The sequence below is a fragment of the Manihot esculenta genome, chromosome 2 (assembly GCF_001659605.2).
Source record: "Manihot esculenta cultivar AM560-2 chromosome 2, M.esculenta_v8, whole genome shotgun sequence".
Lineage (NCBI taxonomy): Eukaryota > Viridiplantae > Streptophyta > Magnoliopsida > Malpighiales > Euphorbiaceae > Manihot > Manihot esculenta.
In genome coordinates, this window is record NC_035162.2 from 29,193,079 (window position 1) to 29,204,677 (window position 11,599).

At 32.4% G+C, this 11,599-nt stretch overlaps 1 protein-coding gene across 5 annotated transcripts; it reads right to left on the reverse strand.

Moving 5' to 3' along the window:
* Positions 1–2,353: 2,353 nt before the first annotated feature.
* LOC110609182 (protein NETWORKED 4B) lies at positions 2,354–11,309 on the reverse strand. Of its 5 annotated transcripts, XM_021748587.2 has the most exons (5): positions 11,044–11,309; positions 5,843–5,943; positions 5,193–5,304; positions 2,783–4,542; positions 2,354–2,689 (listed from the first exon to the last, which is right to left on the reverse strand). In XM_021748587.2, exons 2-4 carry the CDS (start codon positions 5,855–5,857, stop codon positions 2,783–2,785), a joined length of 1,887 nt encoding a protein of 628 aa, XP_021604279.1. In that variant the 5' UTR covers positions 5,858–5,943; positions 11,044–11,309; the 3' UTR covers positions 2,354–2,689. The 5 variants fall into 5 exon arrangements, with proteins under 5 accessions (XP_021604279.1, XP_021604277.1, XP_021604278.1 ...); XM_021748585.2 differs by having other exon boundaries at positions 2,354–4,542; XM_021748586.2 differs by lacking the exon at positions 11,044–11,309 and adding an exon at positions 8,972–9,978 and having other exon boundaries at positions 2,354–4,542.
* Between the last annotated feature and the right edge of the window lie 290 nt (positions 11,310–11,599).

The following is an 11,599-nucleotide window of genomic DNA, read 5'->3' on the forward strand; positions in this document are numbered from 1 at the left end:
TATATGTCAGATCCAGGAAAAGAGTATTAAAAAGCTGTGAAGTAGGTTCTGAGATACTTGAAAGGAGCAGTTAGTACATCACTTTGTTATGGGAATGGCAAGGTAGTATTAGAGGATTTTGTTGATGCTGATCTTAGTGGAGATATGGATACAAGCAAGAGCACATCCGAGTATGTCTATACTATAGATGAGACAGCAGTGAACTGGATGTTTAAACTTCAGAAGTGTGTCTTTATGTCATCTACAGAGGCTAAATATGTTGCAATTGCTGAAGCTGGTAAAGGAGATGATATGGTTGATCGATCACTTGGAAGAGTTGGGCAAGAAGCAGCTTGACAAGGTCCTTTTCATTGATAGTCAGAGTGTCATACAGTTGGTGAAGAACCCAGTGTATCACTTCAGAATAAAGCACATCCAGCATAGGTACTATTTCACTCGCAGTCTGATGGAGGAAGGTGAGATGTGTTTAAAGAAAATTGAAGGCACTAAGAATCCAGCAGACATATTGACTAAAGGTATTGATGCTAAAAAGTTGGGGCTATACAAGACCTCAGTTGGTTTTCTACAGTAGTATGGAAGATGTTTACAGCTAGGTGACTTTGTTGGATACATTGGCATGGAGAATGAAGATAGCTGGGTTACAATTACCATCACAATCTAAATTTTCTTCAAGCTTATATTCCTTGTATGTTTCTTCTTCTTCAAAAGTGTAGTCTATCACGTTAAGTTCTAGACTGGATTAGTCTCCAAGTGGGAGAATTGTTGAGATATGGAGTCTAATAATATATTATGGACTATACACCATACCCCACGGTCGCGGATCCAACTATGTATTTTTTTAGGACTATTTTATCTTTTTTATATTTTCTCTGAGCATATAAATATCTAATATTCTCCTAGTATATCCTATTAAAAAACTTACAGAGAAATAAGAAAATTCTAGCCGCCGTTGACATAGCTAAATTAGTGAACCACATTAAAATCTGTGTGTTATTTACTATTCATGCTTATTCTTTGATTGTGTGATTGTTCGATTCTTAACACTATCCTATCCATCCTAACTCTATATAAAAGAGAGAGTTGAGGGAATGGAGATGAAGAAGCCTCATTTTTGTCTTCCACCAAAGTTTGAGAGTTGTCTCTCTTTTCTTTCTCTTCTTTTTCTTATTATTAGTTGAGAGAAAATTATATTATCTCTATTGTTGAGAGTTAAATGTTAACTCTGCAACTCATCCCACCTAGTCTGTGAGGCAAATCTCGATATCCCATTTTCAGCAATTTAAGGAAAATTTGGATATGAAGGATTTTGATTGTGGGTGGTGGATCGTACCGAGATCGGTTCATGTGAACGGATCAGAGGGTCAACATTTGGAGGCCTAAATTCTACTAAGTCAAAATTAAATCTGCGCTACAAGAGATAGGATCTTAAATTTTCTTTAAGATAATTAATCTCTAATTTTCTCTATATTAGTTAATGGGTTAATTTTTTTAACACAAATGTTGTGCGATAATTTTTGTGTTGATATTTGAATTTATTAAATAAAAATTAAAGTATTGAGTATAAAATTATAGTAATTAAGAAAATTTTTAAAATTATGTTACTTTTCCCCAAATCTATTTTTGGTTTCGCTATGGCTGTTTTGCCCAAATCTATTTTTTGTTCTGCTATAGGTGTTTAGCAAGATCATAGGAAACTAATATTGACAGACTCCTTGATTTAAGTGTTGTCGGCTGCGCTATATAAAAATCACGTAAAGGATATGGGTTTTATTAACTCTTTGTATGTTTAACCTCTTATTGATGCTTTGATATTTTATTTAGACAAGGATATTGCAAATTTTTTTTATAGTATTTTTATCCATATAAAGTTTATAAATTTATTTAGAAGTAATTATAGTTTTTAACTAAAAGATATGACCGTTGGGATTCTTGTATTAAAAATTTATCTTTGAACATATTTAGTTGCTAAAAAATTTTGGATAGTGTATATTAATTATGGTCATATGATATCGCTTTTAGCCAAGTGGGAGAATGTTAAACACATTTCAAAATTTAAATTTTGAAATTAATGTCTCCCACTAACTCTAGATAATTATTATTAGTGATAATATTAACCGCTCAATCATATACCATTAGATAGCATTTGAGTTTCCTTGATAATAGGAAACTACTTCATCTTATAAGGATAAAGATCCCTAACCTAATCATAATAAATAGGCTGTGTGACTGAACCATTGGATACTGGGCAATTACGTCTAATTTTGTGAAGCTTGAACAATCACGCTGGAGCTGGATGTATGTAATCTATACTATTTCTTGTTTAGTTTCCTACAATATATTCAACAAATTCAAATTCCAAAACCTCAACATCGCAAATTCATTATATTCAAAATTCAAATACACAATACAAAACATTTAAACGCAGATAAAGATCAAGAGACAACTAGAATTACATATCGAGAATTGAGGATGAAGATTGAACCAAATGGTGAATTGATAGACCACCATCTCTTGAAGATTACCTCTGTGAGTGGCACCGTCTTCGTCGCTAGAAAAATGGCAGCTCTTTTGTCGCAAGTACCATCCTCGTCATAAGGAGAAACTTCAACTGCAGACTGCAGTTCATCTTCCTTCCATCTTTATGCTTCTAACCATAAGTTCCATACACTAAACTATGATAAAAATATACCTAATATCCACATCAAAACAAGAAAAATGGCAATACTCAGGCTCAAACACATAAAAAATGGAGAGAAGCATACAATAGTACATGCATACTAACTTATGCTGCCAAAACTGGAACTCTCTTGTGCCCAACGATAGCCTGCCGAAGCCTATGATACCCATTTCTGTAATGTTCGAGTGAGAAACATAATTGCCTGATAGCTTCCCGTTTCTGTTCTGCTACTTCTAGGATCACAATTCTTTGCCTTTCAACTTCTTCTTCCAAAACCTTAGCTTTTGATTTTAACTCATCTACCAGTTTACACGCCTCTTCAGCACCAATAATGAGCTTCACATGCTCCATATGTAATTGCTGTAAATGTTTATCCAACTGATCAATCCTATCATCTCTAGAGATTACATCTGCTTTCAGTGCAGTAACATGCACACTAAGCTCATCTCTCTCTAACTTCAAAGCACCAAGGATTTTATTCTGACTTTCCACATGACCATCTCGTTCATCAATTTTGTCCTTTAACTGATTGATTTCACAATCCAGTCTTTCCACCGTTTCTGACTTTTCTGTCTGTAACCTTCTAATTTCATCTTCTAAAGAACGGCTACGTGATTCCCAATCTTTTAACTGCTCCCCTAAGTATTTTCGTTCCTCCAACAACCTAGATATTTCAGCCTTTATCTGTGCTTTTTCAGGAAAGATCTTCTGCTCAGCATCTGATACTGCTATTTTTAAGTCTCTAATCTCATGATCCCTATCTGATAAACTAGTTTTCAACCTCGCAATATTTTCCCGCAGCTTGGTCACCTCCTTTCTTTCTGCGTTGAACTTGATTTTCCATGTATGATTTTCTCCATTAGCTGATGCAAGCTGATCCTGCAAACTGCTGATTTTTTCAGAGTGTCTATCATTCTCAACCTGCTCTTTCAAACTAGCAATTTTATTCTCTGCCTGCAGTAGCTTCTCTTTTGTGATTTTGAGTTCGTCTGTCAGTGCCTTAATGTTGCTACTGGATTCACTGGTTTCAGCTTCCAAGCTGTCCATATTTTCTTGAAGCTGTGATTCTTGAGTCATCTCAGGTTCTGGCAAAGCCTCCCTTGTCTTAGCATTTTCTTCAGTTGATAATGCGAACTCAGGCTCCAAACTGTTGGTGGATTCCAGTGTTTTATACTTCTGGAGGTCAATTTTCAATCTGGCCACCTTTTCTTCAAAAAGCAGTATCCTCTGATTAGCATTCTTCAGCTCTTGCTCGTAACCTACAATCCTAGCAAGCTCCTCAGAATTCTCATTCCTCACCTCTCTAAAAGAGCCATCTCCATTATCCTCCCGGTGCATCAAGAGTTTCTCTTTCATTTCACGTAGCTCAATCTCTAATTCAATTATCTTTCTGTTCTGTGCTTGATCACCACCATTCCCTAGTAGACCTGAGTAATTGTTTACTGAGGAGTCATCAGATTCTGACTCAGAATCTGATAGAGTAGATGATTCATCTCCTTCTTCTTTCTGAAGATCAGAGCTGCTTCCACCAGAACCAAGAAAGAATTCAAAACCAGCAGCTCGGGTCCCAGATTTACGATGTGGCAGCCTCTGTTCAGGTACAGGAGAGGACCATCCTGAGGTTGGCTCAGAAACAACCTCAGAAATGCCAGAGCCCTGGGATTGCAGATCTGATGGAATATTCTTCCTCAATTCTCCTGTCACATGATCATAACGTTCAGCTAGAGACCTATACATGCGGTAGAACTCTTCAACTTGAGAAATTAATTCTGGCCTCTTCTGATAATACATTTCAGCCTTTTTAGCAAATGAATCTCCATCCTCTTCAATTAGCTTTAACATCCGCCTGACACTCTGGTCCATTTCTGTTGTCAAAGATCAATTTTTAATTTTCTTGTTCAGCATTTTGGAAATCATAACAGAACAAAAACTTTTCCTAATCATAAAAAAATAAAAGAAACAAAAAATCAAGAACAATTGTTCCCCTCCCAGCAAAATGGCTGTTGGGATTGAGGAATGGCAATTACAAATATTATTATTATTTTTTAAAGCAGAATTCATATTGTCAAATTTGAATCAGGCCCAACTCACCCCTTGAGCAAGGCAAGGACCCGTATCCCACATGGGTGTAGGATTCAACACATATTAAGGTTAATTGTAGAGGAAAATAGCTAAGATCATCAAACTGTTGCTCATTTTATTTGTTTTAACCATGCCCTTTTATGGGTTCATTTTTTGGATGGACTCCTTTTAGACATGAAACAAAATAGAAGGCAAATCCCAAGATATAGGCAACAGACATTTTGATTATGACACAGCAATAGGCATATATTGTCCAAAAATATAGCAGGCAGACATTTTGCATCCTAAAATTTAGGCAACTATTTTTATTAAGACATAAATATTGTAATATGAACTCAAAAAAATTTTTGGGGATCCATGATCTTTATGATTTACCTTTACAATTTTGGAGGGGAAAATAGATATAGGTGGAAAGTGCAACCTAGTTGCTTACCCTCAAGATTCTCCGCAAGCCACTTGGAATTTTTGGGACTGATGTGACTATCCCACCACCAGGAATGTGATTTCCTTGATTGCATCCTCCTAAAACTCTTATTTGATAGTACCTGAAATAAAGCATAAAAAAAATTAAAATTTGATTGATGAGAAAATTCAGCAAAGCTTATGACTCCTCATATAACAATCCCAAAGTTTTAAGCCTTCACCAGAAGGAGAGATTTATGCAACGAAATTGGCTATTGCAAAAGAATCACCGAAATCAAGTATACATCCTTCTCTTAGCTCCAAGTATTTACTATTTAGCAGTATACTTAAAATTCAGAATCGTAGTTTTCCTAATCAATTTTTGACATAGAGAACATTAATGCTGATGCATTTTATCACTTGATAATCTCATTAGAGAAAGTCATAAAAGTTGATAGGAAAGAGAATATAAAGAAATCAGCAATATTAAAAGACAAAAGGACGTCTATCAACCAAATTAAGAAGCTCTTCGAGCATAGTTCATCATGCATCACACCTCCAAATTTCAATACTATCAGAATAGAGCTCAAATAAATGTTAAATAGTTCAAGATAGAAAAAGTAAATTTGAAGTGAAAAATGTATCACAACTGAAGCTATCTAGTGGATATTCATTGCTTACCCTAGATGAAGCCATTTGGTAATTCGGTTTTGGTGAAAGCTAAATGTTCATATAATAAAAATGGTCCAAACAGTGAGAGAATTCAACTTTGAAATCTTAACCTGCCACACAGAGAAAATGTCAACGTCATCATATAAAAAAGCACTCAGCATACAAAACAAGACTTCAATTTCAAATAATATATTATTCACTAGTGACTAGACTAAGCTTTCGAACCAGTTCAAAACTTCACTCGTGGACTTAAGTCTCTTGCAATAAGTGATGTGATAGCAATTCAAATGTAAAAAATGGTATAAGAGCCTACTTATGCTGCAAAATAAATATGGTTTAATATATTAGGACTATGTTTGGTAAACATAATATTATTATGGTACTATATAAGGAAAGAAAATTATAATTCTACTAAATTTTTGTAATGAGCAATTTATATGCAAGCCTTGAAATATAACCAAACCCACAATTAATCTCTCACTAAAGTTTTGGTAATAAATTAATCATAAGTTTTGATTTATTGTAATAGATAGGTCCTCCTATTAAATGATGGTTAGGTTGCAATTAGTTGCCAAAGAAATAACTATTATGCCCTTAAAAAAAGAAAAAAAAAAAAACTGGTGATGGGTATTGTAAAGGTCTGTTGCCTGTTCCTCTTCCTCGACTCGAGGGCATGTTGGTGAAGGGTACTATGAAGGAGACCTTTTGGTAAGAACTTCCAACAACAAGACTCCAAAACTATATCAGCCTTTTGAGAGAGCCTCATGATTTTTGCATGCTCTAATACCTTGTATTCTCCCATTGCTGCTATTACAACCAGGTTTAGGAGGGATAACCCAAAATTAGAAATGCGAGTAACACCCTTCTTGTCAAGAAGCACATTTGAACAATTCCCATTTCCATTGGGGAAGTTTGATGCATTGTACTCCTGATTAATCTTAGTCAATCCTCAAGCAGCACCTTATACCAAACTGATCCTCGTTGTCCCAACTAAATTGAGAAGAAAATATGGACATCGAAGAGAGAATGATAGGGAAGAAGCTTTTCAATTTCTTTAAAGGGAAACCAACAAACCAATTCCCACCTCTAAGGAGTATTATTGATATTCAAAAGCAATTAAACCTCTAGTCCAAAACAGACTAATGGCAACCTGTCCATTTTCTTAATAGAAGGACCAATTTGTTGGACGGAATTTAAATTTAAAGACTAATTGGCTATCAAAACTTTAGTGAAGGAGTAATTTGTGAGTTTAATTATATCTCAGGGACTTGAATGTAAATTACCTTTTCTCTACAAAACTATGCAATTAAAGTTGATATTATTAACATATTAATCCATTGAACAACATTATTTTTTATCAAGTCCCCTATTAGCAAATGCATAAATTTTAACATTATAAAATTATAATAAATTTACTATTTAATTTATCGATTACATTTCTTCAAAAAACTTGAAAAATGGAAACCGAGTGACAGAAGATTCATGAGTCATAATTCCTCTTCTTGACACAAAGAAATTAGCACCATCTATGATTCCTTAAAAAATAAAAGAAGGATATGCCATTTGTAAACAGACAGAAAGGTAGGCCTCACAGCCAGTTATGAAACCAAACGAGCAGATATCAGTTATGAAGCCAAAAGAGCAGTAGCATGTCACCTAACTTCAACAATCTTACATTAACAATTTCCCAACAAATCAATCAGGTACTCTCCTTACAACCTTCAAATTATCCCTTCCTAAATCCTACGAATACATGAACCAATCACTAGCCACCGTCAAGATGTAAAATGTCTTCCAGTCTTGTATATACTCCTATTAGGTTTTAGTAAAATCTTGAGTTGTTTTCCTTTTTATCCAAAACTAGAATATCTCAGAAGGTTTCCAACCCTTGAGATACTATAGATAACATGGGCATGAGTATGGATCTGCACAAAGTAGAAAACAAGGCTTTTCTAATATTTTTAAGGAAAAATTATTAATTAGTCCCTATGCTATAGAGAAACTCACTAGTTAGTCTCTTTGTTTTGAAAAATATATTAAACCGTTCCTAAAGTTTTAAAATTTCTACTAATTAGCCGCTATGTTAATTTTAGTTGTTAAGTTCTAAGAAAAGATACCTCAGGACATTTTAATGTTTTCTTCAAAACCAAAAAACTAACGTAGTAAATTTTCCAATACTACAGAGATTAATTAGTTTACATTTTTATAAAATTGAGAGATTAAAGAATGAATTTATTCATATTATAGAGACTAAATAGTAAAACACTTAATACTAAAAATTAAAGAAGTAATATTGATTAGTAGATTTTTTTAATATCTTAGAGACATTTTAATATTTTCTTTAAGACCAAGGAACTAACTAGTGAGTTTTCTAATACTACATAGACTAAATAGTAAATTAAATGGATAGAAGGAACTATTTAAATAAAGGACCAAATCGTGATTAATGACAAAATATGGGACCAATTACCAAAATTTCCCTAAGATATGCACAAGGAGCAACATTAACACTAGAAAACTACAACATACAACAACATAATCTTTTTTCATATTTTTTAATTAAATAGTATCATGTGTCAGCTTTCACGCTTCATATTAAGGCCACTTCTCTGCATACTATCCGGTAAAAACTACAATACAGCCTGCCTCTAATGTGCAGTTATAATTTCAGTATCCATTATTGACTTTTCAAGAAAATCATAAAAAAATAGAGAGAAAATTCATTTCAAACCTTTACAGAACAGGATAAAGCTATCATTTGACCACATGATTATAATTATAGGAATAGCGGAGTATTATGAAACTTGTTTTAAATGTAAAATTGAAGTTCTAATGAAAGGAAATTGTAGATAAATTATTATTGTCCGAAAAGTTACTAACATAACATTTCTAAATTTGACAATTATTTTCTCTAAGTCCACAATTTTCAAGATTTTATTTAATTTTAACTTTCTCTGGGGATGCTTTAGAGGCATTTTGCCATCTAGAGTTAATCTCCGTAGGAAAGGGAAAGATATTGATGTGACTTGTCATATTTGAGGAGGGAAGAGGATGAAGTTCGACATCGAGCTATCTGTGTTCTGTCGTTCCTATGGTATCATAGGAATCTTCAGATTTTACAAGGGCGAAGTAGCATACCTATAGAACCGGTGGCTTCCGCATTCTCTTTTCTGTCTAATTGGGATGGTGATCAGTTAGTGCATAACTCAGGTGACGGGCAGGAGATCCGTCTCTGTCAGGTGCCGCAATACAACCGTAAAAAATGTAATTTGGATGCATCTGTTGTGAGAAATTCAAGGAACACTGCTTTTGGTGCTGTGGTAAGGGACTCTAAGGGTGTATTTTTGGCAGGCTTCACAGGATATTTTAGCCATGTTTTTTATCCTAGCATGGCAGAAATTCTTACTTCCAGAGAAGTTTTGGAGTGGTTGAGCGGGGAGGAGCGGAATTCATTGGATATTAAAATGGACTTCAAAGTTTGTGCGACTGCTGTAAATTCGGGTGAGGACAGTATTTCTGAATTTGGTCAAGCGTGATTGCAAACATATTTTTCTTCAAAATCAAAGTCAGGCCGGAGCCAGGGTTGGTTCAGCGAAATGCTGCTCATAGTTTTTCATCGATACGAGTTTCTCTTCATTTTTTCAGGACTAAATGTGTTAGGTAACCTGCCGGATATAGATTTGATATGACGATGTTAAGTTTTTTATGGATTTATAAAATTAAATGAGTTTAGATTTTTTTTAATAATAATTAAATTTAAAATAAATTTAAGTTATTTAAATTAATTTTTAATTAAATTTAATATAAATGAAGTTCGAATTGAGGTAGTTCAATTTTCACATTATCTTACCAGTTCATCTCCTAATTGGCATCAGCGTCTACACAGCCGATATTAACAATGGAGGCTGATAAACCAGGTTTCATGGGACCGAAACAAGAAATACAAAATCTGCACCAAATGGAAGGTGCAAACACGCGCATAATAGAGCGTGGTGATCAAGCAGACGCAGCCTCGAAAAAATAAATATCTAAATCCGCGGGAAATGCACATCTGGCCACACAAGACGTCCAGCTACGTCCACGCGGCCCTTTCCTAATTATATTATATTATTTTTGTTTTATTTTATTTCTTTTTAAAATAAAAATCAAACGTATTATGTAATTTTGTGGTTATCAATGTTATTTAAGATTGTATAATTAATCGGTTTAATTTTAAATTAAATTAAATTAAAAAAAATTAAATTATAAAAATATTAAAAATTAAAAAAATTAATTATAAAAAATAATTAAATTAAATTAAATCAAATCAATAAAAATTAATTTAATTTAATAATTTTAAATTAAAATTTATAACTTTTTAATTAATTTTAATAAAATAATTCAATAAATATTTTATATCAATTTAATCATAATAATAATATTTAAAAAATTTATATAAATTTATGTAAAATTTAAAAATATATGTAAAATTAATATTTCACTTATAATAAAATTAATTATTTAATTTATCGATTATTTAATATGTTTAAATTAAATTAAAAATTAAATAAATTAAAAGTATTAATTAAATTAAATATTTTAATTACTCAAACTATTAAATTAAAATTCATCGGTTTAATTTAATTTTTTAATTTAAATCGATATATGCTATCTTAATGTTATTTATTATTGATTTTATATAATAAAGTAAAAAAATTATATCATAGATAATTGTCGCTTAAGATTTAATATTTAAATAAAAATAAATAATAGTTTAATTTTATAATAAAATATCTTTTAAATAATCATATTTAGTTATAGTATATAACAATTAATTTTATTTAAAAATTTTTAAAAGTGGGAGATAATTTGAAAAAATAAAAATAAAAAGAGAATTATTGTGAAATGGAGGACTGGAGGTAATTATAATAATAATATAATAATAATAACAAATTGAAAACAAAATCGTAAAAGAAATAAACGCAGAAATTAACAAAATATGAAATACCTGTGGGGAATACCCAAGGCTAAGATAGCAACCTCGATTTGTCAGTCAAATGGAGGAATTTCTTGAACTTTTCTTTTATAAGAATGAAAATAGTTTATGTAACTGAAAGCTTCTTCGAGTTATAACATCAAAATCGAACAATTCAATCACACAGACTAAATTCACTGAACATAAGCTACAAAGAAAGGCAAAATTGAAACGGATTAAGAAAAGAAAAACGTACACAAAATATCGAGCAAGCGAGACTCTTTCTCAATCGAGAGAAATTCCAGCTGCAAAACCGTGAAAAGCTGCAGTGTCAGAGAAGCTGAAGACAAATCTTAGCAAACCAGAGCTCAGACAAAGAGAGAAAGAGAGAGGCGATGTTAATGGTGCGGAGTGAATGACAGGGAAGTGGAGAAGAAGAGGCTGAGGACAGACTGCCTTTAAAACTGGTTTCCCACATGGGATTGAATAGAAAGTCAAAAGTCTCGTCGCTTTTGTTTGAAGAGTTATTGCGTATTGAAAATGCATTTAAGTGGCAGAAAATAATATTTATTAAAAAATTATTTTTATTTCCTAAGGAAAGTTAAGATTTATGTTGACTGTAATATTTTATTTTTTGATATAATTGAAAATAATATTTATTATTTATTTTTTGTCTGAATAATAATTACCATTAAATTGTGATAGTTGTCCTCTCTCCAAAACATGTCGTCCCTTTTATTTTTTTTATTTTTTTTTTTTGAAGTCAGTCGTCCCTTTTATTTATTATGCATATTTTTACCGTAGCCATTTCC